The sequence below is a fragment of the Cervus elaphus genome, chromosome 32 (assembly GCF_910594005.1).
Source record: "Cervus elaphus chromosome 32, mCerEla1.1, whole genome shotgun sequence".
Taxonomy (NCBI): Eukaryota; Metazoa; Chordata; class Mammalia; order Artiodactyla; family Cervidae; genus Cervus; species Cervus elaphus.
The window spans coordinates 24,125,722-24,148,743 of record NC_057846.1 but is presented as its reverse complement, the minus strand read 5'-3'; the positions used below and the strand labels follow the sequence as shown (position 1 = coordinate 24,148,743).

The 23,022-nt window shown below is 41.0% G+C and overlaps 1 protein-coding gene across 1 annotated transcript; it reads right to left on the bottom strand.

The window, feature by feature from the left end:
* Nucleotides 1-2,554: 2,554 nt before the first annotated feature.
* On the bottom strand, nt 2,555-19,174 carry LOC122687845 (cytochrome P450 4V2). The gene is made up of 11 exons (XM_043893547.1): nt 18,661-19,174; nt 14,917-15,029; nt 14,450-14,535; nt 13,486-13,676; nt 13,016-13,085; nt 11,610-11,736; nt 9,819-10,010; nt 7,348-7,450; nt 6,233-6,367; nt 5,959-6,138; nt 2,555-4,841 (listed from the first exon to the last, which is right to left on the bottom strand). Exons 1-11 carry the CDS (start codon nt 18,896-18,898, stop codon nt 4,669-4,671), a joined length of 1,608 nt encoding a protein of 535 aa, XP_043749482.1. The 5' UTR covers nt 18,899-19,174; the 3' UTR covers nt 2,555-4,668.
* Between the last annotated feature and the right edge of the window lie 3,848 nt (nt 19,175-23,022).

Here is a 23,022-nt window from a genome sequence, read left to right as displayed (position 1 = left end):
ACTCAGTATTTGCTTGGCTCTGATGTTGACTTTGGTTTTCTGCCAAGAGTTTCAACTTTTTGTCCTGTCAACATATTCTATGAACATCCCATTTCTGTGTTCAACTATTTAATATGTTTACTATTTCATAATAGGGCCACAGAATTCATGTACATGGTTCCATTTTTAAAAATGTCCCCAACATTCCTAGCTATTTGGGGCTCATAATATATCTAACTAGATGTTTCCAATATAATGACCTGGATGCATATGAATAAGGGGGTGGAAAGGGATTCATCCTCCTGGAAGTCATGATGAGCCTTTTAGCAAATGCTATCCATGCCTTCCTTTGTCCCAGTGAAGGATTCCTGTAACAGTGAGGTTTGTAGGATGGAATGGAATTGACCAATGTTTAGGACTTCCTCCCATCCATTTCAGGAAATAAAACATAGCAGGGTTTGACAGTTTGTTCACAGACCAAATCTGGTACAGTGCCTGTTTTTATAAATGAAGCTTTATTGGAACACAGTCATGCTCATTCACTCCTGTATTATCCATGGTTGCTTTTACCCTATAGAGTTAAATAGTTGTGATAGAGACAGTATGGCCTGCAAAGCTGAAAAGATTTACTATCTGCCCCCTTCAGATAAAGTTAGCACTCCTAGCATAGAGTGTAGTCTTCTCTATCAGGACACCTAGACCTGAAAGAAACATACTGGTTTTCCTAGGAGCCTATTCTTGTTCAGGGAATTTTATTTTTATTTTTAAGAAAAAAATCTCCCTATATACTGAAATATATCTCCTTGCCACTTCTATCCATCATTCTAGATTGACCTATTATATCTATACAAAATGATTTACTCTCTTTCTTGTACTTTTAAAAATATGTAAAGACTACAGTCCCTTGCCCACTAAATCTCCTTTGTTTTCTAACTATTCTTCAAAGATGCAGTACATCTTTCTGGCTAGTAAATTAGATTTTTAGGGAGTTCTTAAATAAATATTTAATGCATATTACTGCAATGCAGAACTGTGTTTACTGAGAATGTAGGAAAATGTTGCCAGTAAAACATTTTTTCTGGCTGTAATGAGGTAGCATATTTAAAATATTCATACTGCATATTTAAATATCCATTTAAATTTGGGATATACCAGCATCCAGTATATCCAGTATTACATACCAGTTGGGATATACCAACTGACATAGCAGCAAACAACAAAAGGGAATCCTCTGACTTGTGCAATATTAACGAATCTAAATTGGTGATTTCATTGGCTACCAGCCTCATCAGGAAAAAAAAGGTGACTGGAAAAAACTGCCCTCTCTCCAGATCACAGCAGAAACCCTCAGAGGTGGTTTCCCTAAATGGTGCGATTACCGGTTTAAATCTATTTAAATATACTCCTGTGTTTCTTCTGAATTTTTCTTATAGTGGAACGTATGTTCTCGTAATATAATAAAACTAAAGATTTGCTTGTGGATTCAGAAGGAGCAGATCAGAAAGAAATTGGAAAGAGGCAATGGTAGGCAGAATTCTAAAATGTTCCCCAAGGCTTCCCTCTATCATCCCAGACATCAAAGAAAATGGGATACCGCATTTGTCCATGATTACTTTTATGTTACAGGACAAACACAATTTTGCAGATGTATTAATAATTAAGGTTACTAAACTGTTTTAGTAACTAATCAAATGGGGATTATCTGGCTGTGCCTAATCTTACCACTGAGCCCTTTAAAAAGAGAGCTTGCTTCTGCTGTCAGCATAAAAGTCCTAGAGATTCAAAGTGTGAGAACCTTTGGGCAGGAGGGGAGCTCTCCATGGCTGGCTCTAGAACCACATATTTACAGTGTGTGTGGTTTAAAGAAGCAAAAGGAGGAGAAGAGAAAGTGGGGGTATCACAGGATAATTCTAAAAATAAAGAAGGTGCTGTTCCTAGAAAGAGGGAATCTCTAGGCAGAGTAAATGAAGTTAAATGTATCTATCAGTATTTCATTAGATGCTGGAAATAAATACATTTGATTGATCCAAATACATTCCAGGGTAAAAACTGACCTTTTTATGACCAGCCTCTCTTTGTGAGACAGGTCAGGTGTTCAGAAATTGACATTCATTGGTTGTCTGTGACGGAGAATAGAGTGTCTGTTCAATAGGTCCCCTCCTGGAGAGGTTTTTAGGCTGTAAACCCTGGGACCCAATGATGCTATGGTTTTTGCTTACTCCCAGGGAGCCCTTAAGAGGGATTTTACTTTTTGCTATCAGATGAACAAAACGTTCTGGGATTTCTGCTTCTCCTCTAGTTTATGCTTCAAATTATGAGAAACTTGAAATCAGTCTATGATAGCAGCATAAGGATCATTTTGTTAGAAAGTATGAATGACACTAATGATGTCAACTCAAAAGTACTAATACTTTTATTGCATTATGAATCAGTAATCCACTAAATTATCCTTTAAAGTTATCCATATTTCCAACTGATGTCAACTCTTAGGATAAAATGTAGCACCCATGTTTAAAATGTAATTTATTTTTCTTGAGTTACCTCTTTTGAGTAGAAGACAGGTAATAGGGATATAGATATTTGATCATCCTTGTATTTAAAAAAATCAGCATCTGCATTCCCATATTACAAAAGATGACTTATTTCTCAGTTCCAACTCTGACACAGTTTCAGAGAATTTCCAAGTTAAAAAAAAATAAATTATTCTGAGGCTAAATGAAGATTTTAGATCAAAAGACAACATGTAGCAATATTTTAATTTACATTTAACTTACATCATATTGTAGGGTCACTTAAACGCACACAAAGGTTTACATGCAAGTGCATGAAATTCAGAAATAAGACCAATTTCTACAAATAAAATCCCAATTATCCAGGATCATTGGGGAGCAAGATTTCTACACATACCCAGTTTTTAAGTAAGAAGGTTAACCATAAGATGGAAGTCTTTTCCTTATGTCTTATATGTTCTTGACTTTTTCTGCTCAGCTTACGGCCTGGGTGGTCCACACTGGGGTCTCTGGGATATGAAAGTGGGGAGATCTGCTGACCCTGCCCTTAGTCCCACAGCCTGTGGTGCTTCCCAAGTGGTTTTGGTTTTGTAACCTCTTTATTTGATATCCATTGACGTATACATCATGCATCTTCTTAATTTGTTGTTTCTATCGGTTATTGTCTTGCAAAATTGAAGAAACAATTTTATTAAAATTATTTCTTAAAAGACGTTTTTAAAAGTCACTGAGTGAAGGACTAGAGATGTTGTCTACGGCATTAAAATTTGGGGAATGGGTGTCCGTTATCAGCTTGACAGGTATGTCCTGGAGGATTCAATTTACTAGAAGTCTAACCCTATACTAAGTGAGATGTGACTGGGTTACTTAATATAGATGAATGGCTTCTCTTTTCCTTTAATAATGGAAGAGGAAATATGCCAAAATCAGAGGCAGAACATCTATATTCTAATAACATATCTAGACATGGGTGCCATGAAGCAAGATCCTGTTGTGGAAGTGTCACCATATTGGGAGTGGAGAGATTTAAAGATCTCCATCGCCAGCCTCATCACCCACTAGTGGTATGGCTTTGGGACTTACCTTTCCCCTGAACTCAGCCTGTTCTATTAAGAGGGAGTACCCCTCGGTATCCACAAGGGATTAGTTCCAGGATCCCCACAGACACTAATCTATGGATGCTCAAGTCCCTTATACAAAATAGTGTAGCATTTGCACATGGATCTGCACATTCAACTCTATACTTTAAATCATCTCTAGATTACTTACAATACCTAATACAATGTAACTGCTATATAAATAGTTGTGAATACAACGTAAATGCTTTGTAAATAGTTTTGCTTTCTGGAACTTCCTGGAATTGTTTTTTCAAATAATTTCAATCAGTCCTTGGTTGAATCCATGGATTCAGAACCTGTAGACAGGGAGAGGCCACTGCATAACTAGAAAATCTCTAAGGTCCTTAGACCTTCCAAAGCCTTAGAGCTCCCAATCAATTCCCTGAGGCATGGTAAGGGACTAGAAATTACTAGGAGGAATCTCTCCCAATAATATACAATATAGAAAGGTAATTGTGATGCTCTGAAAAACGAAAGGAAAGCTATAAGTACACAGTCCAAAGGGAAAGAGGAACAGAACCTATGAGTGAACTTATAAATGACCCACTGTATATGATTAACCCTTTGAAAAGTATCATAAGGATTATTCTCCCCAAAACTGATGCCACTGATACAATTCTTGAAATTTAAGCTCCTTAAGTCATAGTGCTTAATTACACAGTCTTTTTGAACAAATGTATACGTGTACATGCAAATATTTATTCCTGAGTCAATAAGAACATCTTAAAGATATTCTAGAACTTCATTTAAATATCTTTTGGCTCTGTTGATTGGAATGGAATTGGCCTGTGGATCCTTCTGTGGAGAAGTTTTTATATGTTCATTTGCATATGGTCATCAGCTAATTTATCTTTTGGGATCAAGACCAGCAGTCAAAGCTATGATGGTGATGAAGATATGGAAACTCTTGCTTTGGTAGACTTGACCCTAAGCTAAGTGGGACAAGAAAAAAATTAAATTGAGGGATTAAGAATACTGAATCCATGATCTACAAATTGTACATGAAAAGTTCCCTTTAAAGAAAGACCTTTTTATGATAAGAGCATAACCCAGTAAAACAGTTAGGATTCATCTGTGTTTCTCCTCTTCAACTTGATCCAGATGCCGTTACTTGGACGAAGAATTAGCTCTCCTGCCAGACCAAGTTCTTCTCTTTTTTGATTGGATTCTACCCAAAAGTGCCTCAGGATGCAGGAAAGAATGGTCTTTTCTTCCATTATGGCAAACTTTTGACCTTCAAATTAAAGTAAATACCAACATCATTAGATAGATATATACCTTAAATGTGAGAAATCAGAAGTCTAATCAGAGGAAGCAAACAATTTTGTATTTTTGCAATGGGCCCTGGGAGAATCAGAATCACTTGGGATGCTTGTTAAAAATGAAGATTCTTGACTGCCCTTTCCTTCTCCCACCCAGTACATCTGAACAGCTGAGATGGGCCAGGAATTTATATTTTAGCAAAAGCCTAAACGAATCCTGGGCTCATTCAAGTCTGAGAATCACTACTCTAGATTACTTTCTTATTGAGCCTTTAATTTAATTTACTACAGAGTCACCAAATAAGCTTCAGACTCACCCATTTAAATCTGGTCTTATTATATGAATGCCTGTATTTGCATAAACGATAAAATGTTAGAGATTCTGAAGCTGAGCGTGTTTATAACACTTGGTGATGTGCATTCGCTTTGTTTAAGCACTTCAGCTGGCCTTGTGGTATTTTGTGTTTTGGTTTTCCAAAATGAAGTTCTTAAAAGCAACAAACAGAAATTAAATATAACAAATCATTACACATAAGTTTTCTACCGTATGAAGTATATCCTCTTTTCATCTAAAAGCTATAATATTGTCAGCGTCTACCAAGGAAAGAATTATGCCTGTGTTTGGAGACAGGATGTTTAAAGAAGTAATTAAATGGAAATGGTCAGATGGGTGGATCCTAATCCAATCTGACTGGTAACATTATGGAAAGGAAAGATTATAACACACCCACAGAGGCCATGTAGGGATGCAGGGAGAAGAGCAGCAGGGATCCAACAAGCTAAGGACAGGCTTATTACAAATTCAGTCGTCACCTTGATCTTGGACTTCTAGCCTCCAGAATTGGGAGAAAATAAATTCCTGTGGCTTAAGCACACAGTGTCGGGTACTTTGTTAAGGCTGCGCCATAAAACTAATAAACTTTATGACAGTCACATTTTAAAACAATGTGTAGCAAAGGGGAGGGGAAAGGAAGTCAGTTTTTTAAAAGACAGTTGCCTATGGGATGCTATATCTCAAGAAATTTTTGTAAGAAAACCACGACTCCTCTGCTAACCTGAAAGGTGAGACTAGCTCTGGTGGATACAGACCTATACAGTTTCGGGGGCCCGCAGAGAAGGGCACATATGCGTATGTATGGCGTCCTTTCGAATTCTCAGGAAAGAACCGTTCTGGCTTGAATTCCTCAGGATCCGGGAAGTACTTTGGATCTCTATGCAGTGCATAGGGCAGGATGATTACTTGAGAGCCTTGCACGATTTTGTAACCCACTGTCAAGAAGTAGTCAATAGGCCATGAGGATGGAGCAAGACAGACCATAAAAATAACCCACTCTCCCTGCTATTCAAATTATACAATCCTCACCAACTTCACAGTCTTGGGTAAGATTACGGGCAAAGAAAGGAACAGGCGGGAAAAGGCGAAGGCTCTCCTTGATAACACATTCCAGATATTTAAGTTTCTTCAGGTCTTCTAGGGTAACAGGACGGTCAGACTTCCCTGGTTTTAACAGAATACACAGAATAAAAATTAAAGTATTATTTGAGCTTGGGAGATGGGACATTGATGAAGAATACACATCAAAACACTGAATGTTAAATATCTACAGCTAAAGTAGAATCTCTAATATTACCCATAATCAAAATAAAATGAGATCTATTCAGTGAAAGAAACCAGACACCAACAATCACATATTTGTAGGATTCAATTTATAGGAAGTACTCTGTTGTTTAGTTGCTAAGTCATGTCCAACTCTTTTGCGACCCAATGCACTGTAGCCCGCAAGGCTCCTCTGTTTGTGGGATTTCCCAGGCAAGAATACTGGAGGGGGTAGCTATTTCCTTCTCCAGGGGATCTTCCCTACCCAGGGATCCAACCCACATCTCCTGCATTGGCAGGTGGAGTCTTTACCACTGAGCCACCTGGAAAGCCCAGGAAGTACCCAGAACAGGTAGTAAGTCCCATTAGAGACAGATTAGAGATTGCCAGGGCCCAAGGGAAGAGAGGAGAGGGGCCAAGTAATGAGACAGGGTTTCCTTTTGGGGTGCTGGGAATCTGATGATGTCACTGCTGGCATCAGCCTGTAGGTTGCTGGCTGTGTAATAGAAATGTACATCCTAGCAGCTTAATGCATCTTCTCTCTCATTTGTGGCTAGATGCAATGAAGGATGAAACAGGTTTCCTTGACCCCATGACTCAATGCTTTTGCATGTACGTCTACTTCATCTATTAAGCAGTGAGATGCCTGAGGATCGTACCATTTATCTGTGCATCATATGCCAGGCACTTAGCAAATGCCTGTAATCTTAGCCAGGCCTTGCTAAGAAAACTGGTATTAGAAGGAACCCCACATCGGAACCTTCCTGCCTACTGCAGTACCTTTAGAACAGATCCTACTGCATACCCTTTCTGAGCAAGAACAACTCTTGCTTCGGTGGACATGATACCCACCGTGTAACTAGTGAAGGGGCTGAACATACCAAACACTTCTTCCAGTTCACTGTCCACTTTTTGCTGGACTTCTGGATATGAACCCAATAGATATAAGGACCAGTTTATTGCAGATGCAGTTGTATCGTGGCCCTACAAATGCAAGGAAAAATGGCTTAGCAGAGTCGTATGGCAAAGATTAGAAGAGAGAACTCCATTTTGAACTGTCTGGATCTGACAGCTGCACCGTGACTCCAAACATAATAAATTAAGTGGGTGCAGTATTTCACCTTGATAAGAAACAAAAGAGTCCCTTCAAAGGGGAGATTCATGCTTAGAGAGGCATTTCAACGCCACACAAGGTTGCATACGTGGTGAGAAGTGGCTGCGTTGTGATAATAAGGGAGCCTTTGGGCTTTCTGGTGGCTCAGAGGTTAAAGCATCTGCCTGCAACGCGGGAGACCTGGGTTCGATCCTTGGGTCGGAAAGATCCCCTGGAGAAGGAAATGGCAACCCACTCCAGTATTCTTGCCTGGAGAATCCCATGGATGGAGGAGCCTGGTGGGCTACAGTCCACGGGGTCGCAAAAAGTCGGACACGACTGAGCGACTTGACTTTCACTTTCCCAAGGGGATAAGATGCTTTGTTAGACAGTTTTCAAGGGGAAATGTCTGACTTTCATGAGCCAATCTGCCAGACCTGTACTCCTCCACCTTCTAGCCTTTGTAAGGTGGGCTTTACCTGTGGACCCTGGAGGCCAGGAGTCTATGTGTGGTTCTGAGTAACATCTTCCACATCCAGAAGTTGATGCATCCCCTCCTGTAATACTGGCTGAGCTTTAGGCAAGATATTAAGTACTTTGCAGAAACTAACTCAATTATTCTTCAGAAAAACTTCGTGAAATACTTGATACCACTGTTTACATTTTAGAGATTAAAAACAGATCCAAAAATTTTTTACCTGAGCTCTTCAGAAAAAAAAATTATTTGAAAAATCAATAATAATAGTATAGCTCTATGAATAAGACTTTTAGGGGGCACTAAAGACAAAATTATTCCTCTGTGGAAGTACTTACTTTTCCATTTTCTCTATGCAACGCAAGTGATGATTATCATTTGTCTTTCTCTGGGCAGAAATCGCCAAAGCACCTGCTTCCTGAAACAGCTTCTCAGTTGAATTTGCTGTTGCTGTTGTTGAGTGACTCAGTCGTGTCTGACTCTTTGTGACCCCGTGGACTGTAGCCTGTCAAGTTCCTCTGTTGATGGGATTTCCCAGGCAAGAATACTGAGTGGGTTGCCATTTCTTCTCCAGGGTGTCTTCCCGACCCAGGGATCGAACCCACCTCTCCTGCATTGGCAGGCAGATTCTTAACCACTGAGCCACCAGGGAAGCCTCTGAGTTGAATTGTTTGAGGCTTATTTCTGCAATTTTATACAACATGTATCTTTGGAGTCCGTGATATTGGTGTCCTTGCCTCTTCTCAGGCTTGCGGTGCCTTCACGGAAGTCACCCTGAACTCCAGACAAGATCTGGCCCCTTTCACTCAGCTGTTCACCAAAGCCACAGAAGGAAGTGCTCTTGCTAAATAATTCTTAATAACTGCTCTTGAATTTGTACGTGGAAGCCTGATCCAAACAACTAAGAGACGCCTGCTGAGCATAGGGAAGCTGTGACAAGGATCTGGGGTGACAGGCAGCATCTCATAAGGCTAATCAGGAGCGAGCCAGAAGGAGAATTCAGGTCTAGGGACACTCAAAACAGCCTGCTTTCCTCCACTGCGCCCTCAGGAGCACGTGTGTTCGGCACTGTCCCCAGACGCCTGCAGGCAGGGCGGCTCATACCACCCAGGGGCGGCCTGCACTGAGCCATCCTAAACTACCCATGCACTTCACTTTCCTCCCGGGATATTACCACGTGGCGCTTTTAAAAACATTTCTTCATCTTTATTTGGCAATGCGTCCACTGAACAATTCATTCTTTATAATATTTAATAACACTAGAATTACCTTTTGTAAAAACCACAGCTTTCTTTTAATGATGTGAAGACCAGAAATCCCTTTAGAATCCACAAACTAGTTAAATTCGCTATCAGAGGGCTCTTGCTAATCTTCTTTAGTTTGGGCAGCTCATAGCAGGAGTTCATTTGCTAGAACTTCAAAAAGGAGGTAGTGAAAAGACAGACTTGTGGGTTTCAGAGTTTTTGTTTTTTTAAGCATGAAGCAATACAGGGAACTGCGAAATTTCTGGCTGCTTTTCTACTTGGAAAAGTCTGATGGGTTTTAGGTTATCCTGAGAAAACTGCTTTACTCACCACAAGTCAAAGGCTTTTTCTAAAGAAGGAAGTTGATCTGATAACTTAATCAGGTTCTTTTGTAATTTCTACTTATAATTTAGTGACTCATCCTCAGTTATATGAGGCTATTTTAAAATGAATAAACTTTTAAAAATAATGCTAAAGATTCAAAAACGTAACCGGAATTTTTTAAATGATACCCAAAAATGATGTGACAAGATAAAATACCTCAAACATAAAGGTGTCGACTTCTTCTCGAATATCTTCGTGACTCAGCTTGTTCCCTTGGTCATCAGTCACGTTTAAAAGCAAGTCAAGAAAAGCCCTGCATTTAGTTTTGTGTGGAGGAAAGTCCTTCTCCTTGTCGTTACTTGTACCTTCTTCATGTCTCTTCATTTCATTGACCCGTTCAGTGATGACCTGTATGATTTAAATAATATGGTCTTGTGTGGAGTTTGATAGAGCCCTGTAATACATTTTCCCATGAAAATATTCTAGTTTCTTTCATGGATTTTTTTCTTCTAAACCTTTTCTATTCTGACTCAACAATAACTTAGGCTGTTGTGGAAAATATAGAAAAGCTTCCTGTTAACATTTTAGGGCATTATTTGATAAGACTTTTAAAAACAAATTTAACGTCAGACAAATCCAGCATATTCAAGTGCCATCCTTCTAACACGGGAATAGACTTGGTAGTCCCCTAAATGGTGCCCTAGAGATTTGAATGAGCTAATGAGAAAAAGCTTGGGTGGTGAAGAGAATGCAGTCATTATATAACAGGCTAATTATGGATCGCTCTCATTACTGGATGGATTGGAGAAAAGAAACAGCAAGTTCATAGCTTACGTCACCGATGTGGTCGCTATTCCTGTTGCCTATAAGTCTCTCTCTTCAGATGCCAGTGTGGCTGGCTCCCTCCTTTTTAAAGGTTTGTCCCCTCTGCACACTATCAGAAAGACCTTCCCAGATCACTGCTACCCGGGTCCCCAGCACTCACTGTCTTCCTAACTCTATTTTTTTCATTTCACTCACCCCCTGACATTATATTATACCTGCTGTATAATATAATGCATACCTTAAATATAGCATCCCCATGGCAGCAAATCTGTCTTTGTTCACTGATGTAATTCCCACCCTTCCCTTGTGGCTCAGCTGATAAAGAATCTGCCTGCAATGTGGGAGACCTGGGTTCGATCCCTGGGTTGGGAAGATCGCCTGGAGAAGGGAAAGGCTACCCATTCCAGTATTCTAGCCTGGAGAACTCCATGGACTGTACAGTACGTGGGGTTGCAAAGAGCTGGACACCACTGAGCAACTTTCAGAGCACTGCCTGCCATTTAAGGATGTTCGTTAGATCTTTTCTGAGTGAATAAAAGAACTAAAGCCCATAAACTTAATTTGGTCATGTATTTCAACTTTGTCCTCCTATCAAGCAATTGACCAAACCTGCTGCTAAGTGGTCTGAATGAATGGATCCTAAGTTCTTTGGGGACAGAACACCATATTTCTCTTCATCCTTGGGGAAACTCCTAGTGCCAGGCACTCAGAATGCAATTTTCAATATTTATTAAGTAAATAGTATTGTCCATCCAATTTACAGTTCATTAATTATTGGTACTGATAGTAATGCATGTAATTTGAGAAAATAATTAATTACAGTTAAAAGATACAAACTGTTGGTCATTCTCCCACCACCCAGTAATGGAGATTACTCTGTCTTCCACTGTGGCCACCTTGATCTAATACTTCATTCATCCAACGTCTCCTGTCAGTAACCACATACATAATGCTAATACATAATTAAGATGCAATCATGCTGTCTACTTTTTCCCATTATTATTCACCTTTCATGAGACATAGGTTCCAGACTATGGTAACACAACATAAAAATCTCAGACTTGTCAAGATCTGGACGTGGAGACTGGCTACGGTTCACAGCATCGTGAATGCACTTAATGGTAAGTTTTATGTTGAGTATGTTTTATCACAAGTAAAAAAAAAAAAAAATCAAGGGCTTACATTGTTGGTAAAATCATGTACAATCTTTAGGCTCCTTCTGTGTTCCCGTCCATCTTTAAACATATAGAACACAAGGTCAAGCCAGAGCCAGGGCGTCTTCATTCTTTGATGTATCGAATCACTCATCCTATAATGATAAAAACACATCAGCTGACACATTGAAAATGTGTATTTCTTGACCCCTGATGTGATGCCCCGTCTCGGCGTGGGTGATATAGGGAATGGTGATGATTCATTTTAGAGGCTATTGAGAACTCCAGGCTTTACCATCAACATGAAGTCATGGACTATTATACATCTAGGGAAGCTTAAACATTGAATGCATTCTTGGGAGGGATGAAGAATCCATGATAAAACATTCTTACCAGATGACCATCTGATCTCTGCTTCTTTTTCTCCAGGGAGAGCTTTTGCCCTCCCCAGGCCACGCATGGCTCTTGCACCACAAGATCATATGAAATCTGCCTCTTTTTAATGTCCACTCATTCGCTTGCTCACTCCTCTGCAGTGCCAACAAAACAACTGACTTCCCTCTTCCACGGAAAAGTGCTCATTGATCCCCATCTGTCACATAGCTGTCACGAGCACCACCCTCAGCATTTCCAGTGAAAAGCAGAAAGACCTACATAACCTCCTCCTTTGTGACCAGCTTAGATGCCAATTCCACAAAAAGGACTTTTCATGGCCACTCAATCTGTAAAATGTATCCTTGTTTCCCCTCTCACATCAACTTGATCTTTTCTTTTCAAGTCATTATCTTATCAGTTGCTTCAATGCCTGTCTCCCCTTACTCTGTTTCATGTGCCCATTTGAAACTAGTCCGTACCTTGTGCAGTGAATGGCAGGTTAGATGCTCAACAATTAATAAGATTAAGTGAAATGAGCAGTGGATGAAACATAGGATATGTTGAATCAGATCCTGGCTCTGCCTCTTAATAATCATGAGCAATTTTAAAAGTAAAGTTGATTATTTCTATTAAGAAATGATACATACTCAAGTGTAGAAAATATAGGAAAGGAGAGTGAACCACAACAAAAATAAAACACAATAAGAAAAAGAAGCACACACACAACAACAATAAACACAGCTAACACTTTGATGTGGTATCTTCTCATTTTTCCATGAAAATGTATATCTTTCTCTTACAACTTAGCATCATAATATAATCTCTCAGTATAATATAAAATAGTCATTTTAAATTACTGTGTAATTTGAATGTGTTATAATTTACACAACTCTTCCTCTACTATTGAAATACATGCTTTAATTGATTAGGTTGATTTTTAGTATAATGTTTCATTTTGAAATGATGAAAAAGATACAATATAGACAGAAGTGATTTGCAATAATTTTTAAAGCCCTAATCAATAACAGTTTTAGAAATAATTGAAAGGATTTAATTTACCTATAAACGGCTCGAACATACTCAGAATCATTATTGCTTTGAGCACCAATGCTCTTTCCCATAGCTGTTTCTGTAAAATAGAGTGAGAAGTAACCATTCAATTCATGCACACATCTTGGGTACACTTTCCAGTGGCAGACACTTTAAAAAAAGACATTATGTCCTGTTCTGATATATTGCAGAATTCTTCTTTTCTCTCTTCTCTCAAATCTTCTGCTTTTCTTCCTCCCAGCTCCTGCCCTTCCTTCCCCCTGACCTGCTGGTCATGTTGGCTCCGTAACTGCTGGGTTTGAGGTCTTATGAATGGCCACTGCTTCTTAGGAGGCTAATTTAGCAATAGGACTATCCAGATGAACCCAAAATCCCTTCTAAATACCACCCCCCCAACACACACACCATGAACTGTTATTTTCTATTTGGGCCATTTTATCTTTACAGCCTAACTTTAAAAACAAATCAGTGAGACTTACCACAGATTATATCTAAGGTACAAAGAGTGACGTAAAAAAAGCAGTTAAACGCTTCTTGGTTAACATGCTTTTCAAGCTTAGTAACCAATATATTTGCTTGTTCATTCATGACATCTAAGAAATCCTCCAGAATTGTAAAATGGAAAGTGGGTGTTAACATTTTTCTCCTAGAGCGCCATTTGTTTCCAGTACTAGAAATACAATACATGGTTACAAAGAAAAAAGAAGCAACATCTGAAACAGACAAAATATAGTCAAGTCACCAAGTTCTCCTGAAATGGCTTATTCTGTAGATTCTCAATTGCTTTGATCAGAATGATAAAGACTCATGTATAGCTCCAGAATTGAATATTTTGGATACTGTTCTATATTACTAACATTTACAAAGGCATTTATTAAAAATGGAAACAATTAAAATTTTTCCTAAACTTCTAAGTTCTGAGGTTCTAAAGATTATAATTTTTCTCCCTTTTATCGATACTATAGTCCTCAGATGATCTGCTGCTCCCTGATTTACTTTAATCTCTATTATCCTTGAATTATCTAAAGTCCCCACAAGGGTCCTGTCTTTCTGGAGTCCTGTTTCTGAACCGACTCAAGAATTGAGGTCCCTATGTTTGATATACTTCTTTGGGGGGATGTGACTGCTTTTTCATTATATTTTCAAGATTTCCCTCTTCCAAACTATGCTTTATTCCATTCATGTATCAGTACCTCCTCATTGTTCTTGGAACACTAGTGATTATCACTATTGAATACAGTGCCTAGACATTACCATATATCCAGGACTCCTGTCAATCAAAGGCCCATTGTTAACTAGACTTTTCCTTCCACTTTCTCCCATAATTCTCAAGAGCTCAGTCTTGTTATTGGAAGAATACTTTGGGTCAGTACCTGAAATAACAAGTTACCCAGAGAAGAAACTGTTTCTATAAGACAGCTTTACAAATTTCCACTGACATACCTTGTAAGAAGTCCTAGTCCAAGCCATGGTTCTAAGAACTTGTACATATAGGATTTTTCAATGTGCTTTGAACTGTTTAAAATTACCTTAAAAAGAGAAAAAAAAATTTGAGAGATATAGACATCAAAATGATATCAATTATAAGAACATCTGGCTAGAACACAACTACTTTTAAAACAAGATTTCATAATTGTTATTTCTCTGGGATTCATTTTTATTCCTGTGCCTCAAAGAAATTCAATGAAGAGTTTTGAACATATAACTGTCATTCAGTCTTGAGGACTAAATGCAATTGAAAGAAAACACCCAAGATGATTCTGGTTTCTGCCACCAACTAGGAACTGAATAGAGAATTTACTGAGGGAAATGGGGAGAGGCAGGTGAATGTGGAGAAAGACCACATCTAATGAGATTCCCACACCATCAGACAGACAGTGGAATATTAGCCATGTTTACCACATACTCACTTCCACATTTTCTGCGTTATAAAGGACCACGAGAGGTACGGGCCCGAGCCAGAGTTTCAGCAGTGGCAGATGTCGGTATTCTTCAGTGTAATCAATGATCTGCTGAAAAAAATCTGGGAGAAATATTTAACCTTAAAATCAATCAAGACAAGAATTCTGTCTGATAAGGATCTACCATAGAGCACAGGAAACTCTACTTAATACTCTGTAATGACCTATATGAGAAAAGAATCTAAAAAAAGAGTGGATATATATGTATATATATACATATGAGAGAGTCATTTCCTAAGCAGGTTGATAAGTCTAGGGGGTCCCCAAGGAGAGAGGGGTCTGGAATTCTCAAGGAGGAGGAAAGGACAAACTTTTTTTCCCCTCTACATTCCTTAGGATTATATAACAATAATGTATCCTGCTTGAGGACAGTCTCTGGAAAAAACCTTCTGGCTCATCCTGTTATCTTAAAATGTAACTTATGGGAGTAGGTCTAGTGAGGTCTTTACAACCTCCAGACATTCTTTTGATTCACTGTAGTAACTAATTAGCGTATATAACTCCATTGCTAACACTAGCAAGGGGGTACTCTTTCTGCCCCCTTCTGATGCCTATGTCAGAAGCTTTCTCTATCTCCTTTATACTTTAATAAAACTTGATTACACAAAAGCTCTGGGCGGTCAAGCCTCGTCTCTGGCCCCAGATTGAATTCTTCTCCTCCAGAGGCCAAGAATCCCAGCGTCTTTTTGTGGTTCAGCAACAACCTTTCACACACACACACACACACACACACACACACATACACACATATATATGTATAACTGATTCACTTTGCTGTATATCTGAAACTAACATAACATTGTGAATCAACTATACGCCAATACTTTTCTTTTAAAAAAAGACAAGAATTTTGTAATAAGTTCCTTATTTTAGATTCCGCAGAGAAGTGAGATCACACAACATTTATCTTCTTTGTCAGACATTTCACTTAGCATTAATGGCCTCCAGTTTCATCCATGTTTTCACAAATGGCAATATTTCCTTCTTTTCATGACTGAATAATATTCCAGTGTGTGTGTGTGTGTGTGTGTGTGTGTGTGTGTGTGACATTCTCTTTATCCATTCATCCAGGGATGGACACTTGGGTTGCTTCATGCCGATATACTGCCTCCCTCAGTCTGATCTGACAGAGGAGAAAGGGAAGTCTGAATCTGTGGTTTGAAGGTATCAGGCCCAGTAGCAGGCAGCCGCCGAGGAAGACAGGTGATGACACAGAAGCAAAAGCAAGAGTCTACTAGAGTTCAAGAGGCTCATGGGAAGACAGCCACAAAATTCAAGGCACAGCCTCCATGTGAGACAAGATGCGAGGACAGGAAATATTTCTCAGAATATTCTGAAATCTCCGATTTTGTTGAGCTCAACACTGGGCACAAAGCAGGGCCTCGATAAATGGATGATTGACAATCTTAAAGAACTTATTCTAACCAAGTTTGGACAGCGCTCTAAATTTAACCACAGGCATTAAATTTAATCCTTAAAATTACTCTGTAATACTTCAAGTCCATGCTTAAAAAAAAAAAAAAAAAGAAACCACTCTAACTTATAATTTTAAACAAATTTCCCAAAATCAAACAACTTGATTCCAAAGCTGGAAATTGAGCCAAGGTTTGCCTGATGCCAAAATCCAGTATTTATATGCTGGATTAAAATGGCCCTTTATGAAAGACAGTACCCTGTCATTCTCTTCACTCAGCAAGTAATTCCAAAGACAACTCACAGTTTGTTTTAAAATAGGTCTTATTCAGTGGAGATTTCAATTATTCTCAAAAAGAACATGAGACTCCTTAAGCGTACTGTTTCTTTAGTGGGGATGGGAAGGTCTCTATTTTTACATAAATTTTTTGTTTAATATTATAAAGCCTTAGAATAGAAAGGGAAGTTAGCTCAGCTTTTAAGTATTAGGGACTTCTCTGGTAGTTTAGATGGTAAAGAATCTGTTTGTAATGCAGGAGACTTGGGTTCAATCCTGGGTGGGAAAGATCGCCTGGAGAAGGGAATGGCTACCCACTCCAGTATTCTTGCCTGGAGAATCCCATGGACAGAGGAGCCTGGTGGGCTACAGTCCATGGGGTCACAAAGAGTCGGACACGACTGAGCAACTAACACTTTCAAGATGAGTTTACAAATGTGGTTCTGATATAAATAAATGTGTTGTTAGATCACTTGTGACGTTAGTCACTTTGATGTTTGGCTGGTGAAAAATTTACTTGGATTTCTTCTGCCCTAAAATATGTTCAGTATTTTGGTAAACACTCTCCCACGAGGCCTCGTGGCATTTTTGTGAGTTTAAGATGACAGTATTGTTTTGCTTGGGAAAACAGAGGAAAATAACCCTTCAAGCATTGCAGTTAATCTTTAGCCTGTAAAACCACTAGTATTTACAATTAATTGGAGGGGGAATTGGGTTCCGGTCCCTGACTTATTTTAAAATATGTCATATTGAGCAAATCTTTTCAGCTCTGGGTAATTCAATTTATACCCCCATGACAATAAAGTATGTGTGTTCTTAGTTGTGTTTGACTCTTTGCAACTCCATGGACTGTAGCCCACTAGGCTCATCTGTCCATGGGATTTTTTTCCAGGCAAGCATACTGGAGTGGGTTGCCATTTCCTCCTCCAGGGGATCTTCCCAACCCAGGGATCGAACCCCAGTCCCTTTGATCCCGTTTCTTGGGTCTCGTGCATTGGCAGGCAGATTCTTTACCACTGGTGCCACCTGGGAAGCCCTGAAAATAAAGTGTTCATATCTGTTAGTAATTCATCCTCCCTAATGGAGAACTCCAAATCTCAGATACTTCTGAGACTTTTCTAGCTTACAGCGATCTTTTCCACCAGCAAAACAATATAAATCTCTCTTCAAAAACATGATCTCAATAAAAATAAATTCACTCTTAAATAAGTAAGAATTTTGAAACTTCCTGCATGAGTTTTCAAGAAGGCCTGGCCATAAGTGTTGTTATTACATAACCTCTTTAAAAGGGCTAAAATATGAAAGTCAAGAAGGAATCAAAGTTGTGGTCAAGTCTTGTGATGTCTGGATGGGGAAGAACCTCAAGGGTCTTTTGAGAGAGAGAGACAAAGAGAGACTTCTGTGTTCTAAGGGATTTCTCTTGTTCCAGGTGGTGCAAGTGGTAAAAAACCCGCCTGCCAACGTAGGAGATGTAAGGGACCTGGGTTCCATCCCTGGGTTGGGAAGATCCCCTGGAGAAGGGCATGACCACCCACTCCAGTATTCTTGCTTTGGAGAATCCCATGGACAGAGGAGCCTGGCGGGCTACCGCCCATGGGGCCACAAAGAGTGGAACGCGACTGAACCTACTTAGCACGCAGGCACAGGGAAGTTTCTGCCCTTAAAGGCTTGAAGAGCCCAGACAGAAGCAAAGACAGCAGTGTTCTGAGGTGTGGGGGAAGCTACGAGGTGGAAAAAGAAGCAGAAAAGCAGGACAAGAGCCTAGAAAGCTTGCGATCTATGCTGCACAGGCAGAAAAAGTTCGTTTGGACCAGGGGCACCCGCAATTTTGCCAGGTGTCATAGGGAACCTGGATAGGACTGGGAATCCGTCTTCTAATGAGTGGCTGACAAATTCTCTCTCTCCCCGGGCACTTCAGTGTCCAGACTACATCCACGAGGGCCGGAGGGCGGCACGGGCCGGAAACCCGGGCCCTCGGATAGGGACGCGGCCGGCGCCCTTACCTCTTGAGTCCGGCTTCAACATCAGCGCGTGTCCCACCACGGGGTAGGGGTCCCCAACGGTCGGGACAGGACGCATCTGATGCCATTTCCGCGCGAAGCTCGCCACCATCTGCAGGAGGTTCAGGGTGAGGGTGGCGCCTGCCAGGGAGACGGCGCACAGCCCGCCCCAGAGCAGCAGCTTCAGCCCGGCGCTCAGCAACCAAGGCGCCAGCATCGCGCCCGCGGGGCCGCTGTGCATCGGGGCCGAGACCGCGGGGAGTGCGGCCGGCGCGGTCCAGCCCCCCGAGGTCAAGTTCGCGGGCCCTGGGAGGTGTTCCCGGCCTCTGGGCGGTCCCGGAGCGGAGGAGGGGGCGCGCCGGGCCGGGTCACTTCCCTCCTCCGGCCGGTGGAGGGGGTGGGCACCCGCCTGGCTCCCACCGTGGTCTTCGAGCCTACGACGCCCGGCCGGGCTTGTTACGAGCCGGGTCAAAGCCTTGGTAACGCGCACCGGCCTCTGTTGTGCTTCCAGCAGAAAACGAAAGTCCGGAAAGCGGCTTGAGCGCTCAATAGGCTGCGTGGGTGTAAACGGAGGCGCGCTAGTGGGTGGAGACGGGCGGATAATGAAGGTGGAGTGGAAGGAAGCAGCTTAGTGATGGAGAAGGTGTCCAGGGGCTGGGGGCGCTGCGTGGGTTATGCCCAGCAGCTGCTGGGTCCTGGACAACTTCAGAGTACAGCGAGCAGGATGTTTTAAAGTGGGGGTGAGGGAAGCGTCTGGTTTGAAGCTCAGCCTCTGGAGCTCCGTTTGCACCCCCGGCTGGGTATCTAACCTCGCTCCCTTGCACTCCGCTAGGGCCGGCTGCCAGCCCGGATGGAGATGGGTTGCTTCTTGGCTTCCACGTTAGGGTCCCCCGGGCAGCTACCTACGTTGATCCTGAGTAGCCTTAGGGGCACGACCTTTGGGGCACCAGTTACCAGGCTGCACTGGGCGGCCGATTGCGACACAGGTGAGTTGAGTAATCCAAGTTGTGATCCAGGTATTTTTCAGAATATTTTTCGGGACCTAGAAAAGTTAGCACCCCAAGAGAACAAGACAAGGGCGGGTGGATGAGGATGAAGGTGGGCGTCTCTGAAAGCAGTGGAGGTAAGTGATGCTGGGAGAGGAGGGTTTAATAAGGAGACAGCAGTTGGGGAGCATGCTGAAGAGGGGAAGACACACCGCTGAGTCCGCAGAGGGAAAAGGCAAGGACAGTGAGAAGGACGCTCAGGTTCTGCTCAGGGCCTGGGTTCTCTGATTCTCAATTCCGCCCTTTTCTCCAGGTACCCAGTCCTGACTCTCATTTCCTTCTCTACTCTGGATACTTCCTCGAAAAGGGGCTGAGAGGGGAGTGTGCCTCTCCTAGCAGCAGGTCCCTAAGCTGTAGAAAAAGTGCCAAGGAAGGTGAAGCGTTGCGAATACCCTGCATTTTTTTTTCTTTTTTAAATTATGAAAGTATGATAACACATTTACAGGAGACGTGAGAAATACAGAGCAGAGTTACATTCAGTTCCACTATAAAAATTATTTTTAAAGTAGATAAATTAAGATTTTTACTTGGAGTTTCAATATCAAAAAGTAGATAAATTAAGATTTTTTTGGTTGGAATTTCAGTATCAAACTCTCAAAAATTAATAGAATAGGCAGAAAAGTAGAAGGACATAGTAGACCTGAAAAGCACTATGAACCAGTTCAACATAATTAAGATTTATACAATTTTCACACAACAGCAGGATGCAAAGAGGATACCCTGCATTTTTACTTTGCTTAATTGGATTAGTTCGTGAGCTACTGTATAGTTTGCTCACAGCCACTTGCAGAGAAAACCTAAGACTTTTCTCTAACTGAATTTCTTCAAGTCATCAACATATCCTGACATAGAACAATGTTTGTGAAATATTAAGTGAAAAAAAATAAGCAAGTCGCAGAACCAAGTATATAACCTAATGCCCTCTTTGGGAGACATTTTTTCCTCTCTCTCTACCGCTAGACTGATATCTGGAAAGAAAAATACTGATCAACTTGATCATTTGGGAATGGAGAAGAAACTTGCACTCTTATGTGATTCACATCTATATTGTTTAAGACTTTAAAAAAGTGTATCTGTGCAATATCTGTTAGTATATCTTCCTGGGCTTTCATTTCCTCCTCTCTAAAGGATTGAGGGTAGAACTTCCCGGTGGCCCCGTGATTAAGACTGCACTTCTACTTGGTCAGGAACTAAGATCTCACATGACTAAGATCTCTCCAAAAAATGGATCGAGGATGAACTACAAGGCCAGTTATACATATAAATGTACAGGGTTTGTATATATCTGACTCTCTGCTCATCTCTGTGGACAAAACAAGGACCATAACATACAAGCGCTGCCCTCGGAAGTGGAGAAAGGGTGGGCGGGGAGTGGGGGTGAGTGATCCCGGGAACAGCAAATGTGAGCCAAGAAATGTCCCCACTCAGGGGAGGATATGAGAGATTCAAAAGTCAATAGAGGGTCTCCTGTTTGCAGCACAGGTCAACTCATAGTGACAAGAGCAAGATAATTTGACTGGTGGCATGGAGCAAGCTGAAATAGAGTTTGACTGCCAGGTTTAAACATTTGATTTCTATTTTGAAGGCAATTTGTGAGTGAGGAAGAGGCACTGAAGTTTTTTTTTTGTTTGTTTGCTTGTTTTTAAAGGGGCAACACAATAAGAGCCTTCTATTTTGTTCCTTTTCCTCTTTCCTATGGTTTCCTTGTTACCAGATGGGACCTTCTCATACTGCCTTGGAATATTGAAATTTCAGATGAAACCAGTCAAATGGCCAGGCCTGCAAAAAACGTACAACACCATCCTTCTTTCCTGGAGACAAAGTACACAGTGAGTCCACCATAAAGTGGAAGGATCCTCTGTGTAGGGAACAGTGCCCTGCCAAGGTCAAGACTATCAACCTTTGTAACCATGTTGATTGTCAGCCTCGCAGAATGAATCCGACTGAGTAGGAAGGTGTGAACCTTCCCTCCTGAAGATTCATTTTAGATTAAAGGATGAATTCCTTCTCACTTGGAAGGTCTTTGTTTGCTACTTTCTCCAGCTTGAAATAAGTGCTTTTGACAGTTAAAGTTGTAGGCCAGAATATTTTATAAACTACAGAAGGGCTTTGTAAATGTTGACACTTGGATTTACTTAAATTTTCTGTCACTTGGAATGGTTCCCAATATGAAAAAGGTATTTTAGACTGAAAAACAAATTCTGGCTGGATACAGAACTATGGTATCTATGTACTCTCACACATGAAACATCAGTGTTAATTCCTATTGTCTTCAATTCCTCTCCATGTATTCTCTCCTGAAGCCTCTGCAGTCAAGAGTTTTGCCTTGACTATTCTAGCACAGATCTTGTCAAGATCACCAATATCTTCCATGTTCTTTTTTATTTTAAGTCACTCAGTCCTGTCTGACTCTTTGTGACCCCATGGACTATATAGTCCATGGTATTCTCCAGGCCAGAATACTGGAGTGGGTAGCTTTTCCTTCTCCAGGGCATCTTCCCAACCCAGGGAAGGAACCCAGGTCTCTCGCATGGAGAGTGGATTCTTCACCAGCTGAGCCACAAGGGAAGCCACAAGGGAAGAATACTGGAGTGGGTAGCCTATCCCTTTTCCAGGGAATCTTCCTGACCCAGGAATCGAACCAGGGTCTCCTGCATTGCAGGAGTATTCTTTACCAACTGAGCTATGAGGGAAGCCCTATCTTCCATGTAGCTAAACCTTTAAGTCATTTCTCAGACCCTATAAAAATTGACTTATCAACAGTATTCAACATACGTGAGTGCTTATTACTTCCTTGAACCCCTGCCCCGTCTAACTTTGAGGATTCCATATTCTCTGGATTGTCTTCTCCCTCACCAGTCATTCTTTCTGCTTTGCTAGTTTCTCTTCGAACCACACACCACTAGATGTTAAAATACCTAGAGCTCGGACTCTCCCTTTTCTCTGCTTTTCCTTCTCCACTCTCGGTTAGCTCATCCATTTCAGTACTTAAATTATACCAGTATAACACACACACACACACACACACACACATATCTGGGGGTATATGTATCTATATGTATATATATTACCCCAGTCTGAACCTCCTCTCTAAACCCCAGTGTAACATCTCCACTTAGACATCTAATAGGCATCAAACAAACACATCCCAACATGCTTCCAAATCTGCTTCTCTTGAATTCTTTCTGATTTTGGTAAAGGTCAACATCATCTTTCCAAGTATTAAACCGAAGCCTTGGGGTCAACCTAGATTCCTTTTGTTGTTGTTGTTACCCTCCTCATCCAATCCAACAGCAAATCCTATTGGTTCAAATTTGAG